General features: G+C 29.1%; 3 protein-coding genes across 3 annotated transcripts in view; 2 read left to right on the top strand and 1 right to left on the bottom strand.

Annotated features, from left to right (window-relative positions):
* LOC123291363 (autophagy-related protein 2 homolog A) overlaps positions 1–16,111 on the bottom strand; it is a 31,913-nt gene extending 15,802 nt beyond the window's left edge. The window contains 1 exon segment of the mRNA XM_044871622.1: positions 15,886–16,111. Coding sequence (XP_044727557.1) covers positions 15,886–16,053 — 168 coding nt within the window. The 5' untranslated portion in view covers positions 16,054–16,111.
* Positions 16,112–18,065: 1,954 nt separating this feature from the next.
* On the top strand, positions 18,066–18,631 carry LOC123291494 (ubiquinol-cytochrome-c reductase complex assembly factor 2). Its single transcript, XM_044871799.1, has 2 exons — positions 18,066–18,240; positions 18,340–18,631. Exons 1-2 carry the CDS (start codon positions 18,170–18,172, stop codon positions 18,629–18,631), a joined length of 363 nt encoding a protein of 120 aa, XP_044727734.1. The 5' UTR covers positions 18,066–18,169.
* Positions 18,632–18,634: 3 nt separating this feature from the next.
* On the top strand, positions 18,635–21,267 carry LOC123291493 (probable methyltransferase-like protein 15 homolog). The gene has a single exon (XM_044871798.1). The coding sequence runs from the start codon at positions 18,635–18,637 to the stop codon at positions 19,697–19,699; it is 1,065 nt and encodes a 354-aa protein (XP_044727733.1). The 3' UTR covers positions 19,700–21,267.
* Positions 21,268–21,731: the final 464 nt, after the last annotated feature.

The following is a 21,731-nucleotide window of genomic DNA, read 5'->3' as shown; positions in this document are numbered from 1 at the left end:
ATATAATAATTGTCTTCACTTGACGATTATTCGAGTATTTTCTTATGAAGAAATTGAATGTTTTGCTGAATTGCCGAATTTGATCGAAATCCCTAAAAGTTTCGTTTCGAAATTTGATGAACTTGAGTAACTATGTAAAAAATATAAAATTAGATTCATTTTACGCTTGGGTAAAAAAGCTTTTATTTCGGAACGGTTCTGGAGATATTTATAAAAAAAATACTCATCTTATAGTCAAATGAGCTGAATGTTTATTATTTTTGCGACCTAATTTCCTTAAATAATCCAAAGACACAAAAATCTGGTTAGTTTTGTCAAAGGATATTTCATTCTTTCGAGTGTAAGACAAAATGATTTTTGTATTTTTTTTTTTTTTTTTTTTTTTTTTTTTTTTTTTTTTTTGTTTAATAAACATCATCTTATATGAATATTCATTCTCAATGAATTTTCATCAATTCAAAGCTTGCCACACAATTAAAATTCCCATGAAACCAGATCCCCTGATTGAGAAGTTAATTGTTGAAATACCCAGTATAGACAGTGTTAAAAATCAGTTATTATTTTTAATAAATTAGAACAGTTTAAAAAACCAACATATTAATTCTAGTTTAATACATTTCAAAAATTTTATTATTATTATTAAGTATTTTCTAGAAAACTTATTATTTTGTTTTTTTTTTTTTAAATATATCATAGACTTACTAGTTGAACCTACTTACAAATTGTGTCAACTGTCTATCTGTTATAGTTTTAGAGAAAAAGGACACCAAACTTTTAGTTAATCTTAATTAAAGAGAATTGAAAACAAGCGGAAAAAAAAAATTGACTATAGATAGTGTCGATTACACAATCATTTATTTTATACATCATATATGTAAAAAAAAGAAAGCCACTCTTAAATAGCCACACTCACATACATGTCACACACACATGCCCTCACGGGTAAACAATGATGTCCACAACCTGTCTTGCTCATTTACGAACTCACTTTTTACGTCTTAAGCACGCTATAAAAATTGCAACTTGAATTACTATTTCTTTTTGGAGTTATCGTATTTACAGACGGGCAGACAGATAACCGGAAATGGACCGAAAATTTTAAGCGTTACAAACTTGAGACTAAACTTAGTATACCTTGACATATTTTATGTATGCAAGGTTTAAAAAATACACACGTACCAGGAGTTGGACCCGGGCCTCTTCTATATATATCGAAAAATTTTATTAAGTTTTTTTTAATTTTTACAAGTTCTAACAGAATTAACCCAAAAAATATTCGTGTCAAATAATTTCATCACTTAGCGGTAATGTCAAATAATTTCATCACTTAGCGTGTAACGCCCTTAATGTATTTAAATGAGACCTAAAACTTTATGAAATAAATTATTCGATATTGCTCATGAAAAATGCATATCTTAGTCATGCATTTATTCATCGCAAGGTTAAAATTAATTATTATCGAATTGTATATCCGTGCGAGTATTAAACAACATGCAAATATTCCTGCTTATAAAATTTCATTGAATAATAAATTATAACTTTTACGTAAGCTTAGTATTTTCGAAAAGAAAATATCAAATGAAATAATATGAGCTAGTTAATGTTACATTTACACCAAATGTATTAAAATAGAGAATATTACCTAATTAATCAATGTTTCATAAATTTACAAGGTTTCAAACTTCATCGCATTTGGGAATAAAAAGTTTATGCGAACATTAATCTGAAAATTCTTTGATTTCAAAAAACAGTACTTTTCATTTCCTTGCATAAAATTAAAGGAAGTATAGTAATCACGAAAACTGTGGATAATGAATTTTCAAAAGAAATATCCATTTTGAGTATTCCTGTAACCATTTTGACTAGTTTCGGCGTGACGTCAGCACGTATACTTAATTCCAAAAAAACTGCCACAGTTAAAACATTCTAAGCGTACTCATCATATGTTATGTTTAATAGTAACACTTAGAATGTTTTAGAACGAGCATTTTTTTTGACATAGAGATACATAACCCAAATAACATTTCCCGTAGAATGTTCAAATTTTGAATGAGGGTAGTTAAAACATCACGTTTGGAAAAATGCTGAAATTGACCATGAAAATTCTGATAAGGCTAAAAGGTCTAATTGCCTGTACCAAGAACAATCGAAAGAGTTAGATTTTTATTTTTGTCATTCTAGTTTTCTTTGGAATTAACCAAGGTTGCACGGTGTTAACAGAAAAATGGCTAATATCAACTAAAAGCATTTTTGGATCTAATATTATGAGGAGACTAATAGACCCGTTAGTTCTACGCACCGTACGTTGTAAAGAAAGTGGAACTTATTCTTCAACTCACCATAGAAAGCTTCGGACAGCGGGAAAGAGCATACTGTTGAATTTACCATAAATTTCTGATTATTCCTCCCTCTCTGGACGAAAAGCAGAGCTATATCCTTTAACCATCGTTACAAACAGGTACCCTTTATAGTTTTACATTTATAACGAAATGTTACAAAAATGGTATTTGTTGTAAACATGTAAGTAAAACTGGGTGGGGAGAGACTTTGGGCTATTTTTACTTAGGTCTGCACTATACGGAATCCTAACTTAAAAACATGTGCACAATAATTTAATAAAATGCATTATTTATTATTTAATTCAAAAATTTCAAGTTTGCCAAATTTTACATAACTAAAAATATCTAAAAACAAGAATGTTTAAAAACAGATATTTAACGCGTAAAATCGGGACTGATTGTGACACAACTCTAATGCAGATTCTCTTTAAAAAACCACTATCTTGCCACTAACTCTTCTTACTTATAGATGACCTCCTCCTCCACTAAGTCGATTTGGAAGAGCTGTAGAGATGTACAAAGCCCGAAAAATCGCAAAAAAATGATCTTTCGACATAAAAAAGCTTGAAATGAGAATTGGATAGTTGACACTACCAAAAACAACTTCCATGACAATAACTGAATCTACATACTAATTTTGAGAAACCACTTATTCAAAACCATAAAAATTACACCTCAGTTTTCTCTTTTTTGGATTTTTAATAATATAATAAAGCTAATAACATTTGCTTTTACATCTATCCACCTGATTTCGCATACAAAGATTTTCCTCGATATCTGAGTCAAAAATAGACCAAGTACGAAAATTTGACTTTTTTCGAAAAAATTGCCAATTTTTGGAGAGCTGTATCTCAGTAAGTATTAAATCTATAGAGCTGGTTTTGATCTGAAATTGTATCAATTTTCATTTATTAAAACTTATGGAAAATATTTTCTGAAAATGCGCATAGTTTTGGACTTTAGAAAACTAAAAAAAGGGCAATAATCTGACCACCATCTTGAATATCTCACATCCGGTCGAGATTTCGTTGGACAACCGGGATATTTTGATTCAGCAGGGTCGAAATAGGGGGAAAAGACCTTCTAAAAGTAATATTTTCTGAAATTCTTTCTAGTCTATTACAAAATGAATTTATAACGCATATCCACCCCTCATCTTTAATCCTTGTTACTGCACATAAGCCTTATTTATCAGGGAAAGTACGACTAATCAATTTTGAATATTATTACAATTACCCATAACATTCACATTCAAACAAACAAAAAAGTTATTGATTAATTTTAATAAGCATTATTATTATTTATTGTTAATATGATTATTAATTAATTGTGAAGATGGTTTTGCGTGATGTAAATATTTGATTTACAATGTGGATATAATTTGCATCTCTTTAATTTAATAGAAAATTATATTTAATGTATTGTTCAAGGTGATTAACGTATGCAAATTTAGTGGGTAGAGAAAGAGGTGTGTATGTATGTAAAAAATACTATAAAAATCACATGTTCAAGAATTTGATAAAGATACTACGATTAAATTTAGAAAAAAATTTAAAACATCTCAAGGGGAAAAAATTCGCAAACCTCGAGTTCATGAATTTAAAATAAAAATTGGTTGTTATTGAATTTAAGTTTGTAATACTGCGGCTAGCCACGAAGGTGATTAATACCAAACAATAAAGAAAATAAGCAAATATCAAATTGGTATTGGAAATATCAATGTGGCAGTCATAAGTAAGCTTAAATTTAAGAAAAATGAAAACAAACAATTGACTGAGTTAGTCGTTGAAATACCATGTATAGACGTATAGACAGTGATGGTTACGCAATCGTATGTTTCTTTACTTCATGTAAGTAAAGATAGTCACTCTTAGATAGCTACAGCCGTGTATAATGTCACACACATATAACTGATATTCCTTATAATACATACTATATAGTGCTCTAACCTAATTTGCTATCTCACGGGTAAACAGTGAAGTTTACAAAAAATTTTTTCAAACATAAATTGTTTATTTCTTTATAAGGAAGATGGGTCCTACGGGCCCAAGAACTTAACCTATGTTGCTCATTTACGAACTCAACCACACTTTTTATGTATGTCAAATTACCCATTACTGAAAGGAAAATTATCTAAAGAACTTGTAACAGGCTTAATTTTATTTGTTACAGACGGTTCCAAAACGGCGCCATATCACCAAAGCGAAATTTTTGGAATAATCGAAGAAGAATGGCTTGAAATAATGATAATTTTCATGGAATTTGAAATTTTGTGATGAACGAGTTAATTTAATTATTTTCTAATTGCACTGGTTGACAAAATTTGATTTTTTTTGTCGCATTGATGCGAAATTACATTTTTTTATAGTTCTTGGGCTGCTGAATTCAATTTTGGTTTCAGACTTTCTCTAACACATAAGGTTTTTGAAAGATTTTTACCAAAAAAGGGAAAAATCCATTTTTTAGCTTAATTTGTAACATAGCTCTAAAGTAACTTTATCCCATGAGGAAATTGAAAGCCTCTCTGTCTAATTAATGCACTTTAAATTTTTCCAATATTATTTTCCTTTTTCAATACATCGTGTGATATTTATTATAATTAAAGTATACATTATATTTATTTTAATTTATAAGTGCTTTAATTTGTGGCAATAAATTATAATTGTTTTAATTGTAGACAAAGAAATAAAAGACTAAAAACGGTTAACTGTGGATTTTGCGAACTGTAAGACGGATCGGGATGCGGTTTTTTTATTAGATTCCTGAGGTCGTCTACAAACCTTGTGAACAAAAATGATGAGGAAGAAATAAAAAAACTGGAAACTAAATTAGTCTAATTTGGTACTCGGGTTTTGGGGATCGCTGAACTCGAATATCACAACAAAAATGACCCCCCACGTACCTGGTGAACTGGGCGAGCAGTATACACCTCGCCTCTTGGAGTTTTGCGAGAAAAAATAACATATTTCGTCGAAACTCGTTGCTCGGGTGTATTCGGAGAAGCTGAACACGAATAGTACTACGAAAATGGCCCCTAAGGTACCTGGTGCTCAGAAAGGTACTATAAGAAAGAATGTGTTAAGTCCAGGGACGAAATATGTTACAAGATCTCGTAAAACTAAAAGAAAAGTGTATATTGCACGCCCTGGGCATAAGATACCCCAGGGACCATTTTTATTGTGATATTCAAGTTTAGCGGCCCTAAAAACCCCCGAATGTTAAAAATGAATTATTTACATCAATATTTGGTTTGCAGTTTCCCTCGTCATTTCTAATCACAAGGTTTGTAGACGCCCTCAGCTATAATTCAAAAAACCGCACCCCGATTAGTCTTACTGTTCACATGATCGACAATTCATTGCTTTATTTCTTCGACTATTAAAATAATTCTTGCATATTTTATTCTTTAAAGAAAATAAATATTCCATTTTTTAAAGTAAATCCAAGAGATTGGAAAAAATTAAAAAGGCTTTTGAAGTAGGATGAAAGGTTCTTGATGGCGTTAATTGGTTTGTGGGAAAAACTAATTCTGGTGTACCTGACTTTGAATATAGGGTAAAAGCGGACTTTTCTATATTTAGGATTGAATTTCTCAAAAACTTGAATTGCTGGAGTAATTTTGCGATTAGATTCGGATTCTTTCCGCTCAAAACCTTCTGAAAAGTAGACTCATATTTCTTTGGCAAAATTTATGTTGTTTAGTCTTATTTGCTTTCCAATAGTATTGAAACAGCCGGTATCATAAATAATATAACGGTACTAAATGGAGTATTGCCGTCATAATTTCATTAATAATAATTTTTTAATAACAAAACAGGTTTTACAATACAATTTCCATGGGTTCAGAAGTCGACCAAATAAAAAAAACAATGAACTTGATTTATTTATATTATGAATCATTTTAATCGTTTAGTTACTTTTAAACAATAATAATAACAAATTAAAAAATAATTTACTTAATTTTGTTTTGGTGAAAAAAAAAAATATAAATATATATATATATATATATATATATATATATATATATATATATATATATATAGGGTGTTTCCTAATGATGGCATGTGCCCACGTTCCAAAAAAAGCGATTATGCAAGCAAGCAGTTCCCTCATTCGTTTCTGTGAGTAAAATTTAGGAATTTAATTTTAATAACTAAAAATTGCAAAAATACCACATCTTTCTTCTAATTCTTAATTTAAACTTTAATTTACTCTTATGTGTAGAATATGTTGCTAAAATTTCAGCTCAGTATATCTTTTCGCTTACGAATTTGTTACGGCAGAAATGAACTAATAAGCTGATTTTAAAAGCAACTGTTGTTTTATCATGTTCTGTTACGTAACTTTTCATATTAATTATTAATATCACCATTATACTCTATACTTTAGAATCTTACAAGAAAATGCCAGGTGGGCAAAATTAGCCATTTAATAGTCATTCTCCCTGTCCTGTTACGCGATTTATGAACGACCCCTTAAAGAATTTCTGTTCTCCCATCATTAAGAGTTCCATTTTAACTAGGCGAGCATAACAGTGTAAAGCCTCAACGTATCATTTGCTTATGATAAAATGGAAAAGATACGTCGAGTGGAAGTTAGTGTTTTAATTGAAAGAATTGCATAATCATATGTATTTCTGCACTTAATCGGAACATATTCCCAAAACTTTGCTATTTTTGAGATAAGAGTTGAATTCAAACAAAGTCGAGGATAATGACTGTTATTTTAATGAAAATTGATATTGTATTTGTATTTCTACGAACGTCAATTCTTTCAACATCAAAGTCTCACAAATATATAATGACTTGTTAAATTAGAAATAATGGCGAAATAATATCAAAATGTATGTTTAAGTAATTATATTAAGGATATTTATAAATAAAAAAAAATAAATTATACCACTTATACGAGAGGCTGCGCGCTCTACTAACTTTTCCACTGATAATGTCAGTACATACATACTTGCATATAATAATTGATAATTTAAATAAAAACACGTGCTCAAGAGATAATATCAACTGATTTTCAAACTCACGCTTAAATCTTTATACAAATAATCGTTGGTGCTCCTGTTTGTAACCGTGTATTCGCGCAGGACAAATTCATGCATATTTTAATTGTTCTTTGCTGGTTAGGGTCCTCTTTACCTCTCCTCTTGCGGCTCTATTGTCGAAACTAAGCGGAAGATCAAAGCCAGACGGCCAGACCAAAGATTTCCTTGATTCTACCCCCTCTTTTCCTTATTAAGGGTATAAATATCAGGATTGTATCAATACTGTAACGTTTTATCTTACGTATAGGTTCGACACAATTAAACACTTCTAAGTCAATTTTTTGAAAACTTTGCGATACTTGAATATTTAACACAAAGGTACAATAATACAACAACTACTTTTAGCTATATCATTCGTTCACAATAACTGTCCGTAGAGAACTATTTATATGGACTGTTCATAATGAACTTTTCATACCGGCTGATTTATTACAGTACCTATATCTCATAACTACCCTTTTAGATATAAACTGTTTCCGTGGAAATCATGCACTATTTTTGTTACTCGCACAGTCACCTTAGATGTCAGACTTAACAGTATTTTTCTAGAAATGACCTTCACAGCCACCTACGATACCAGACTCGTTACAATACTACAATAACTTTAAAAAGTCTAAATACCATATTGCGAGCGTGGCGAGCTCAGGCCAAATACAGACTGAAATGCTCTTTGATCTTCCTTTCCTCCTCCCTTCTCTACAAATGCAAATACTGTTTTGCGAGGATTGTTTCCGAAGATTGAAGTCATTCCAAAGGTGTCTTTGGTGTATTAAAAATTTGGAATTGGGTCAAATGGATTTCTGTGGTAGAGGAAATATTTATTTACGAAACTAATTGTACAGCGAAGCGAGCGGCTAACGTCTAAATAATTGATAAGAATTTTGCAAAATGTGTGTCTCTTATTTGATGTGATTCATTAAAAAATATTTTAATGTTTATGATAAAATTTAGTGCAAATAATTCATCTATGATAAATTTAATAATTAAATATTTTTCTAAAAATTATCTATATTATAGGTTTGTGTTACAGGGTGATTTGTTGGCTCTAGGTCAATCGTCATATTTTTAGGAAGTTATACCTATTTATTTTAAATCGTTATTTGATTATAGCTTCTACAGCATGAAATGATAATGAGCACTCGCCTTTTGCTAAGCAGTGTTCAGGTGATACTTTATCAGCTAAATATAGCACCAACGATGAAGGGAAATTTTTATTTAAATAATGGCAAGCGCGGATTTTCCTGATTTGTTCGAAATTTTTGAAGGGGTTTCGGATTTTATTAAGCTTGGTTTATACGGTAATTTTGATCCAAAAAACAAACAAAAATTAGTCATTTAATGATTAGGTGAGTAATTTTTAGAATCTCACCAAAAACCTTGTGCAATAAGTTTTATTTAAGATTCAAATGAGGTGAACTTTTAGTGTTATATACGCAGTGAATATTAATATGTTTTGCTACTCAATTCGTTGAAGCATATAGCGAAGCTTGGCTGTGAAAAAATTACGGCTAAATATATACCTTTTAATTTCACTTACAATTTTCCCTTCCGCGCACACAGTAATAAGTATGACAAAGATATAACATATTTGTTATTCATTTTATTACATTACTTTTTTACTGCTTTTTTAATGCTGTCCGAAAAAAGGATCATTTTTTAAAATAAAAAGGCCCATTAGATGTTTGCTATAGGTCGTTCAAAATGAAATGTGTTCGAGTAGGAGAATGCACACAAATCTACACACTCTCTCGAGAATTTACATTGTTCACCTAAATTGAAAATTGCTCCATTTTAAGGATGTACGAGGACCAAGGCAATTTTAAATAAAAAGCTTGATTTTTAAAATATGAAGTTGAACTAAGTCTAAATCAATTCTGAAAATTTTAACGCGGTTGCCTGATTATTAAAATAAATAAATGACTTCAAGAGAAGGCATATTTCACATTGGTTTTATGGTAAAACGGTAGATGGATGAAATATTTTCAAAAATTTCTCTAAAACTAGTAAGGGGAAAATAAGTGTAAGTGTAAAAAAAAAAACTATATAAAATTGAAAATTTTGATTAATTATTTAGCTTTCGATATTTCGAAAACCAAGGCAGATATCAAAAAATTTTATTCTTATTTTTCGAATACATTCATAAAGTTATAACAAAATTAATCATCAAAGTTGAAAATAAGGTACAAATAATTTCAACCCTAAATCTAAAATCGCCTTCGTGTTCGTACTACCTTAAGACTTAAAATCATTTACCTATTTTTTTATTTAAGAATTTAGAATAATGGGTGCAAATGTACTATTGTGAGATCATTGTATTGGAATGCAATGCATTATACAAAATAAACAAAATAGATATTTATTAAATTAATATATTTACTTAAATAATCCTTTATAAAGAGAAGTATAAAACGAGTTAATTATACTATTTGTTCTGTGTAACTATTACTAAATTGATAAAAGGAACTTTATTATTAAAATGGCCTCAAAACCTTAATAATTTTATTTGAAAACCATATGAAAATTTTATAATAATATATAAGCTTTAGAATTATCAGTCTTTAAAATTGAAATAAAGATCACCTGAACAAAAATTCAAAAATTTTATAAATCAATACTATTTAATTTTTTACTTCTATATACATATACAAACAAGTATTTTTAACCGCCACGATTTTCAGAAAAAAAAAACGCTTTTTTCAACTCTCTTTAATTAAGATTACTAGACAAGATATTTGTCAATATTTAGTTTACACTGTATGATCATATTAAAAACATCAATTATAATCGAGAGACCATGATGTAAAAAAATATCGTATACATGATTAAAATAAACAATAACAATAAATAAGTGAATAAACAAAGTAAAAATAAAAATTCAATGAGTTGAGAAAATTGCACTCTGTGTCTAGAACTCTAATAGCCTAATTGGTAGGGCGCTTGACAGGAATCAAAGAATTCCGGGTTCGAGTCGTGGTTCGAGTGTATTTTTTTCAATTCTCTTTAATTAAGATTACTAGACAAGATATTTGTTAATATTTAGTTACGCTGAATGTATCATATCATATCATATTAAAAACATCATCTCATCTCTAAAGTTCTCTCAAATTGAGAAAAAGCATTGGAAATTTTTCTGTATGTAAGTTCAAATAGTATCTTAGAAGTTTCTCTTGGGGCTGTCAATAAGCCAGCGCTTCTCTCCTTTTTATATCGACATAATTTTTTTTTTTTTTATTTTTACTTAAAATTTGAATTTACTTTGATTTTGCATAAAATAAGGCCCAAGAAAAAGGAGCGTTAAGTTTTTTTCTAGAATAAATAGACTCATTACCGAAAATTCGAACTTAAGAATAGGCATTAATAATATCGCCAATAACAGACAAACCCTTAGTATTACAACTCCCCTACTCCTCTCAGTATTCCAACCCACCAATGAAAACTTCTTGGATACCTTTATAGTCGAACTGTTTAAAATAATGTGGCCAAAATTTTGAAAAAAAAGTTCATCACTTGATCAAAACTAAGGGATGAAGATTAGAATTATGCAAAAAGTACAATAAATTTTTTATTTAAATTGAAGGTCCGCGTAATCTGTGATTACCTTTTGACAGAGGTCATGTGAGTCTCTAATACCAACTTTTTTGAGTTATACGCATTTATTAATCACGAAATTTTAACATATTTATTACATTCATCCTAGTAAGACGCAATTTAAGTGATAATAAATGTTATCCTTGAAATTTATGACACACAAATTGTCAGGTTCTCTGTTATTTTTACAAGGTTTTTTTAATAAAAACAATTCATTAGCATTTTGGGTTTTAAATAAACCGTAATCTGCACTAAATATTGCCCGTTGCCCGTAAGAAATTTAATTAGTTAAATGAATTAAAAATACTTGGCATTGTTTGGAAAGATATTCAAAAATTAATAAAGAACCCTGCACAAGACCATATTGTCATGCTGATCAAAAGTCCAATAGAGCAGAAATCTCTAAAACCATTCGTTTCAAAATTGTAGCTCTTAAAACAGCCAAAAACTGAGTTTCGTATTTTTATATGAATTAATCATATGAATAGATTATTGTAATCTTAACTAATATTATAAAGCTTGTTTATTTTATTTTAATAGTTTGTTTGTTTGTTTAGTTGAACGTGCTAATTGCAAGAACTACAGGTTCGAAATGAAAAATTATTTAAGCGTTGGATATAACATCATGCGCCCGCTTCGCTGAACGATTTCGAAAACTACTGAATGGATTTTAATGAAATTTTACAATAACATACCTCGTATAAGTCAGCATAAAACGTACGCTAAAATTTATGTAGATATTGGCAGTTCATATAATAAAGGCAGCAGTTACACCCCGCATCGCTGTATGACTTCGATTTTAAAAGCAAAATAATTTGGTTCATATTAAAAAGTAACATACATACAAGGGCCAGAATCGTCTCATTCCAACCATTCATTTAAAAGTAACCCTAAAAAAGCCAAAAATAATATTTCTTATTTAGAAATTACGAAGATGTAAACCAAAGTTGGCAAGTGCTCTGAAATTGACCTCCCAGCGACTACTGCAACATATAAAGCCAAACTGGCTTTCAATTTTATCTTTTTTTTTTTTCTTCCGTATATCATCTCTTCGTGGATAATCTTCGGGAAGATTAATAACTAATAAAAATTATGTTGGTGAAAATATGTAAAACTTATTTTTGGCCTTTTAAAGAAAGTCTTTAAATCAGCTACAGTAATCTATCTATATGATAAATTCATTTAGAAACACGAAACTCAGTTTTTGATAATATTTAAGTCTATAATTCCGAAACGAATGGTTTTTGAGGTTTTTGGCACTGCCATTATGTATCTAATTTCAATAAATTTTAACCAAAAGAAAAATCCAATGTTAAATGTGCGGGGTTCATTTATGAATCAATTCAAAGAGTTGATTCATAAATCTTTATGTGTGTAATGAATACGTGGTGATTAAATATTGTATAGATATATCAAACAAAAACATTATTTTATTTGGTTTTAATAACACAAAAGAATTTGATAATTGAATGAATTATTTGCACGCCGCGCGGCGCTCTTTTATTATATACTAGCTTTTACTCACGGCTTTGTCCGCGGTCTTGTCCTTAAATAACTCAAAGATCATTAAAAAATAAATAAAATGAAACGGGGTGAAAGATACAATTTATGGACATCTATTCAACCAAGATTATCACACATAAATCTTACAAAATAATTAATTTGTTCAGAAACATATTAACTATTGCTTAGAAAAATGGAAATAAATAAAGAGAAAATAGGCTTAAAACTAAACAAGCAATTTCTTTTGTAATATTTATAAGAAGATTATTTCTTTTAAACTACTTTTTAATGAATATTTTTAACAATCAAAAGTTAACTTTTTTTTTTAAATGTAAAAAGTATATCTGATAACCTTGGTGAATAGATGTCCTTAAATTGTATCTCCTTCACCCTGTTTTATGAAATGTCAAAACAAAATTTTTTTTTTAAATATATCGATAAATTATAGCTCATGTATCATTCTGATGTATGAGCTATATTATTGTCAAGTTTCATTAAAATCCATCAGTTGTTTTTGCGTGAAAGCGTAACAAACAAACATCTTTACTTTCACATTTACAATATATTAGCTGCGCCCCGCGATGTTATCCGCAATTAAAACTGATTTTGAGAGTTTTTATCGTAACTGTGTAAATTAATCAAGCCTTTTTGAGAAAAATGCGCTAAAAATCTATTTCACTAACTTTTATAAAACCTTTTAAAAAACACGGTACCGGTATGCCCCATAGGAACCCATATACCCCATAGGAACCGTGCATTTTTCCGGGATAAAAATTAGCCTATGTGATTTTCTGACCTCTAAACTACCACTATCTATGCAAAAACTGTTAAACTTTTAGCTTAAATTCATAAATTCAACGGTATTTTAGCATAACATACTTAACCAACTAAATCTCTCATAAATTCTGATCCAGGACAGGGTAGCTGTCCTGATCCACCCTACCTCTCTTCGATACGCAAATGGAATGAATATTTGTCCAATGGGCTTGTGTGAGACCTATTCCTTTATTTTAGGTTGTATTGTACGTTTCGATACTCCAAGAAATGGTTCTGAACATTTGGTACATCACCTATTTTAGCTGGCTACATCTATTTATGGCATACATTTCGTGTGCGTGTTTAATGCGGTAAAAACATATGATTAAAATATCTTAAGCTTGGACGTTTTATGGATTATTGAGTGCGATTCATACATACAACCATTTATATATAGAGGTAAAAAAAGTTATTCGTCATAATATAATCGTGACTCATGATAATATTAAATGTATACAACAGATTTAGTCAGTATATTATTTACAATGGTTTTGTAACAAAAAGAGTTACATTCTGACCATCTCAATCATAGTCATCTCAGTCTGTAAACTACAAATTATTCTCTTAATATTTGTATGTTTTATTTTGACCTATTGTCTCAAATCATGGAACTATAACAGGCAAAGCCACCAATAATAAACGAGAATTTTCAATACTGAGTAATAAACAAAAAATTGCGATTACAATTTAGTCACCGTTAGGAATGACAAAATATAACTTCAATATCAATATATCAAAATAAGAACTCTGCCTACCGGTTAATCCATGGCGGGATTCCAATGCTTTTTCGAGAACGAAGAGAAATACAAAAACTTGGTTGATTTTAGAGTGACTGTAAAGTTTCTAGATATCACTACTGGCCCCTCCCCCCATAATGTGAGTTGATAACTCAGAAACTACTAGCTCAAAGAACCCAATTTAGTCGTTTTTAAAGTACCCGATCTAATCAAAGGGACCGATTTTTGTATTTTTGTTTACAACACTTCACCAAAATTTCTGAGATATAATTCATTTATTCATCCCTAGCCGTCGTCTGTATGAATTTTAGATAGTTCGAGATTTTTCAATTTTTGCAAAGAAAATTGGTGCGGGAGGGCCGAGATTTAGGGCCTGAAAAACATACAAAGATTATTTGACGATTAGGTTTTCACATATGTGAAAAACGCTCCAAAATAAAAGATTTTCTATAAAATAGCGATTCGACATAGTTTCTGAAATGTTACTCAAAATCGTATATACAAGCAATACTCGATCTCAAAAATTTGTCATTTAATTGCAAAATGAAACCGATTTTCACATTTATTTTTCAAGTTAACCAAAGGTCCATTGTCAGTAGGTACTGAAACAAACTAAAAGAGAGAGTAAGATCATAAACATGATTTTTGAAATATACATGTTAAAAACTTCTTTCTCTTCTTTGCTAAGTAAATTTTAATTTTAAAAATAGTTTATCGAAACTTAAAATCGTGCTCTTTAAAATTCCATATTTTTAACTTATTTGGATCTACTTTATATGGAAATAACTGTTAAGAAAGTCTTAGAAACAAGATCAATTTACGATAGCGTCTCTAAACAGTACAAGAAATACAGAAGAAAAAGGATTATTTTCGTGAATGTAAGCTAACTTATAGCTGTAGCAAAATAATTCTTTTTTCGAAGTGTTTTAAGCGAAATTGTTTCTAAATAATTAAGCTGTGTTCACAACACCAATGTGACAGTGATCTAAAATCAATACAATAAGTAGGTTCCTCTACCCTCCATAGTTCCCGGGATAATAATTGCAATAGCTAATTCATACCGATTATGACTACTTTTCTTTCGTATTTGATGATAAAATATATTTCTTATGATTAAATCTGTATACCTTTACAAGTCAAAAAGTAAACATCCTGCAATAACGTAGCACGTTCTACACCACTGTGTTTTGTAAACACAATCGTACATAATTCATTAACAAAAACAACCTAACCAAACTTCAATAATACTGGAACACAAATTCAATGCAATTTTTTTTACAATTCATTCTAAATCCAATTTACATTTTGTCATGGAAAATTTTTTATTAATATTAATTTATTATAGAATTCCAAATTATAAACAATTTTTAATAAAAATAAAAACAATTGAAATGCAATTTATTTTTTGTAGATATAATTTTTCTAAAATAAACAATTTTTCTTGACTAGAATAACAGATTACTTAACTCACAATTTTCGCATGAAATGATTATGATAATATTGCGTATTAATTACAATTCAAGGTCTTTTCCTGTTTTATTATAAATGGTAATAAGAAAATATTTATAAACACACATGTCGATGACATTTAACATGATCAATACGTTTAAACTTCATTGGTAATTTCAGAAAATACACATAAAAAAGTGTCTTAAAAATTTACTTGTACATGCGTTTATATAAACATTGTTACGACAAAAAAACCATATTAACATATGACTTGTATTAAACGTACGATAAAACAGTATTATTCAATTCAAAAATAAAAGATTTTCTAGTAAATGAATCAATGTGTAACATGATTTCATTCATTTTTATAATTTAATTAAAAAACAAAATATTATTTTACCTGTACATCGAGTCTGACATCTGCAACATTTCCTGTACCATTGTATAAATCGACTGACAGTCGATCTAATGTTAATTTTTCTTTTAAAAATTGTCCCAAATATCTTTGTAATAAATATTTACATGCCTTTTTTTTAATATTTTCAAACCATGGTATGTCCCAAGTCATTTTTTTAAAACACTTTGCACGACGTATTTACATTACTATCAACAACTATCAATTCTCTTTGTTGTTCTGTTTTGATTATGGGTTTTCTGCACATACATACAACGCATAGATTAAAATCAGCAATTGTATACAAACGCTGCTGTATGTTTAAAATTGAAACTATTTTATTTTACATTTTTAAATATGTTTTTCAATCAATGTTATGGTTTGTATCTCAGATATATTCTTTTTATGTTTTATAATTATTAAATATGCATTTTTTATTGATTTAAGAAATATTTCCTGTGATTTAAGAGTGTATTTATTCATATTTAAAAAGTTGTATATTATAAGCAAAAACATGGACACCATAGGCGTAGGCGAAACAATACAATTGGTTAGGAATTCATTTTTAATAAAAAAAAAACTCTATTGCATCGACCAATCGGAAACTTTCAGCAGGTTGAAGCAGCCCCCGTTGAAATCAATTTTTTCCATATTATCCGATACGAAATGTTTAAGTTGTAATAATCATAACGTGAAAATTAAAAGTTATTTTCAACAGACATCAATTGTATAACATATTATACACCTCGCCTAATTTTAGAAAATATAAACTTTTGTTCTTTTTTTGTCTAGTTGTACTACACCAGTGAGATGAGTAGAAAAAAATAGTCTTATTACACTGTAATAAGATTGCCTTTTGCTACTTATACCTAGTGTAGCACACCAGGACAAAAAAGCAAAGATATCGTGTATACTATTTTTAGTCATAAGTATCAAAAGAAAGCTCACCTAAATCACATTGTAAGAATGCTTAATTAATTATAAAATATTTGATTTCATTTTCGTTTTTGTCCTACGCTCTCGTTTTGTCCCAAATGTGCGATGGATATTGATCACGGCAAATTTCCGTTTCAATAACTGTCTAAATAGAATAGGGATAGATATTTACCGTAAACTCAGATTATTATTTTTTTGTGGAGTCGAATCTTTATATTTTAAGCGCACAGTTGAAATTAAAACATTTAGTTCCAACCGTCTATCGCAGGTTCTAACATCTATACACACAGGGACAACTGATAACTTTTAGAGAAAAATCATAACTGAAAGTAGGTTAAAAATTCACCTCTCTGAAAATTTAGGTGAAAACTACTGAGAATTAAATTGGTCAAAGATCGTAAGAAGTAACAATAAAAGGTATATACTGATGATAAAATGCCGAAACATACATGCTTTAACATGGAAACATTCTTGATAACAATTTTTTTTTTAAATATGTATAAGCAAAAAATATACTTTATGATAGCAGTGATGATTCCAGTTTTATGAAGTCGATATATTGTAACTTTGATTGTAACCAAAGCCAGGGCACGACGTCAACTATAACCATTGTTTAGCATTAGTTTAAGCGGGAGATACAAACTGTAAACTGTGAATATGGATACCTTATCCGTAATCCCAGATGATTACAGGAATATGAGATTATATTTCAACGTTTACCACAGTAATAAATTCTTGCTTATAGCACGTATATCTCATGCGATCTTCGAATCAGAATTTTCTTAAAAAGTTGATTTCAACAGAGACTGTAAATTTGGGGTATATAAAAATTAAGATCTTATAAAATCTATCTATCTTTTCAAAAATTAGTTTAAACTTTTCTATCAGATGCATACTCTGGTTCCGAATAAAGAAAATTTATATCATTATTGTCACAATAGTCGCAATAATTATGAACCAAGTCAAATATAAGCTACTTTTGTTACACGTATATTTCACCTGTAAATTAGTAATTAGTAAATAGAATAACGAAATAAAGTTTGGATAAAACAATTTTTTCGTGAGTTGAAGTATTATAATCAGGCTGTTTAAACCTAAATTCTAAATCATGCTTTATCTTATTTCGTTCATGAAAACTTAGCTTTAATCGTACTACGACGTTATTCTTTCAATTGTGCAACATAACCTTACTTTATCAATAAATAAATTAAGAAAATTTAATAAATTCATAATAAAACTTTATTTTGAACTAGAATTATTTTATAAATTTATTGAAAGAAAAAACGATTAATACCTTTAAGATGGTTATATAACCGTTCTAAACGTTACGAATATTAAAAGATCCATTTCTGCAATGTCTAGTAGTCATCGAAGATTTCTTCAACTATTGAAAAATTGGCCTGTTGATCCATCAAAACAGGGAAGGTTTGTTAAAAAAACCATTTAATTTTTTTTAAATATGTTTTTGTATTTTTTAAAATTTTTGTGCATTTTAAAACTTATAAATTTTGTTTGTTTTGACAGAGATCTTGGTCAGCACATTCGAGATCAAGTCAAAATTGCGTTTGTGAATGGCGAAGTTTTCCCAGGAAATCAACAGAAGTGTGATTTAGAATATTTAGCTTTAAAACGTATTAGTGAAAGTCAACATGCTAAACAATATCCCAGAACATTAAAATCATCTGCATTAGGTCTTTCTTTAGAAGAGTGTTCAAGTCTTGTTTCAAACGATTTTTTAAAAACTGTTGAAGAAGAGGAGCAAGGTATATTTAAAAGAACTCTAAATAAAATTTTCAAATCTAAAGACTCAAAATAAACCATGGCAAATCTATTTTTTAAAACAAATATTCATATATTTAATCACACTAAATTGTTATTTGCTTGTAAATATTCACAATTACATGTGCCTGTAATGTTGAACGAAGTAATTGACAGTTTAAAACCGTCCAAAAATCAAACATTCATCGATATGACGTTTGGTGCTGGGGGCCATTCTAAAAAATTACTTGAATCAGCTGAAAATGTTAAAATAATTGCCTTAGATCGGGACCCGTTTGCTTATAATATAGCACAAGATTTATCTAAAGAATATCCAAATCAAGTAGTACCACTGTTAGGTCGGTTTTCTGATTTACCAGAATTATTAAAACAACATAAAATCAGACAAAATTCCATTGATGGAATTTTATTTGATTTTGGATGCTCTTCAATGCAATTTGATAGCGCCGATCGAGGATTTTCAGTATCAAAAAATGGACCTTTAGACATGAGAATGGATGGGTTATCAGATAGTCCAAGTGCAGCAGATGTTCTTGCTTATATGGATGAAGAAGATATAGCAAAAATATTGAAAGTATATGGTGAGGAAAAACATGCTAAAAAAATTGCACGTGCAATAGTCGAAGCACGCTATTCATTTAAAAAACTTCAAACCACAGAAGAATTAGCAATGCTTGTAGATTCCGTATGTACTGAGGAACATCGTGTTGATAAATTACAAAGGTTTTCGCATTCGGCTACTAAAACTTTTCAAGCATTACGAATTTTTGTTAATAATGAAATTAATGAAATCAACTACGGCATTGTAGTGGCTCAGAAATATTTAAAAATAGGTGGACGGCTAGTAGCCATTTCGTTCCATTCACTGGAAGATGTTATCGTAAAACGTCATATTTTAGGAAATGTTATTGATAATGCGATTAATCCTTTGCCTTTAAAATATAGCGATCATACTTTGTGTCACGATAAAGAAATTATTGATTCTATAATGGAATCACCTTGGCGATCTTTAAATAAACAGATAATTACACCATCATACAAGGAAATTGAATCCAATCCTCGAAGTAGATCTGCTAAGCTTAGAGCAGCAGTTCGCGTTTCATAGTTTTAAAACATATGTAATTATCACAACCTTCGCCATCAGACTTTAATGAATGGGCTGCTTAACTACAATAAAAAAATTGTTCGATCTACAGGAAGGAACAATCTAACAGTAAGAAAAATCTATATATTTCATATTATGATTAAGATTTAGATTGTCCGCGATCATGCTCATCTCATTCTTGTTGAAACATGAGGTTTGTTCGTAAAATCAATTCAGTATGCAAAGGTAGTGCTCGATCTGGAAATGTCAGGGAATTTTAAGATTCTGGAAAAGTCACGGAATTTTAGAATCTGTTTATTAATTAATCAACTGGTGAGTGCTGGATTAATTTAAGAACGCACCCTTAATTTCATACTTCAATAATCTGAAACTGTAGCCGTAATGTAAATGGCACAGTCGAATAGTTAAAGTGTTTATTTGTTATGTTTGTAGTTTTGTCTAGAGACCTTCTAATAAGAGCGTGCACTATATTTCAGCTATTCCATCCAATTTTAGCTGTACGCCAAATTAAAACCCTTTATTTCGTTCATTATATTTACTGGAATCGTAATTTAAATAATTGAAATATTAAATCAGAGGTGATTATTTAAGGTAGATGGTATAATAGATATATCCAGTTTAAAGTTATAATAAATTCGATCAAGATTCTTCATTAAAAAAAAATTAATAAAAAATTATTATACGAAAAAAAAATTAGCCCAATAATTTTCCTCGAAAAAAAATATTATAGATAAAGTAAGACTGAATCACACGAGCATAAACCCAAAACAGTTAAATTGTAACCAGTATTAGATTTACGAACATACCTTCTGTTAATAAAACATAACCTTATAGGCAATTTTATTAACAAAGGGTGATTGATCTTAAAGTTTACAAAACAAATTGATCACTTTTTTTGCTTTAATATCGTATTACTGATATTTTTTACAAATCGAGAAATCTACCACCATTCTCCGATTCCATTCTCTAACGCTTATAGTTTACTTAATAGTTATTTTCTCAGTTTCACCATAATTGATTAATTTTTTTGGTTTACCAATTAATTTTCCTTGGATAATTGAAATGATTTTTTTATTGGTTGATTTGAAAAGTTACTTACCCTGAATCCAAATCAGTCTAATAAAAGTAGAGAAAAGCTATTTTGTAAATTGGCGTACTATTAGTTCATTCACTATAAAATAGCTGAAATAAAGTTGTCTCAATCAGAAATTAGAGTCTTAGGAATAATCTTTAATTTTGATGAATTTGTTATTATTGATATAGTTTAAGATATGTTAGCATTATTAGCTTGTTTACATCGATACACAGGTAAATAGTACCCTAGCTATGTTTTTATAGTGAAAGTTTATTGTAGAAAAGTACCATTTTCGAAATATGTACATGTTTACGAAAATAAAACAATTCAACGACTGCTGCTCCGATTGATGTGGGAACTTTCACAGAATATTTTCAACACTAATAATCAACTACTATATGTAAATTTTTTCAAACAGTCACTTATGTTTAATTTTTCTGGATCAAATTACGATGTGAACAAGATAAATTACTTGTTTTAAATAAATGTATAAATTGTTAATCATAAAAAATCTTTTTATTGCATACAATATTTTTTTAATAATAATTTCCACATTTAAACTATTTTCTATCCTGGTATAATCAAAATAATTCACAATCATGTTTCCACAATAATGGTAGGTATTCTATTAATACAAATTATCTTAAATTTGTTCAAATTTAAGTGATGCTTATATTCAATCTTTCTGGATTAAACTGGATTAAATCACGATGCGAATAAAGATATCTACTGTTAAATTAAGAAAAGGTAAATTTTTTGTTTGAATAAATTAGTACCCCGAAGAAGCACAAAACTAAGACTATTTTTTTTTCAATATGTAGGAAATTTAATACCATGTACCCGTGGTGTTTTTTCTTCAAGATGATTAGTGGACTGATGTAAACTTTAGTTAATATCTTTGTAATGTCCTTTGAAGAAGAGAGCATCACAGAAAAGGAAAAGCAAGTTTTATTAGAA

This window comes from Chrysoperla carnea, chromosome 2 (genome assembly GCF_905475395.1).
Source record: "Chrysoperla carnea chromosome 2, inChrCarn1.1, whole genome shotgun sequence".
NCBI classification, from domain to species: domain Eukaryota; kingdom Metazoa; phylum Arthropoda; class Insecta; order Neuroptera; family Chrysopidae; genus Chrysoperla; species Chrysoperla carnea.
This window is presented reverse-complemented; position numbering and strand designations above follow the sequence as displayed.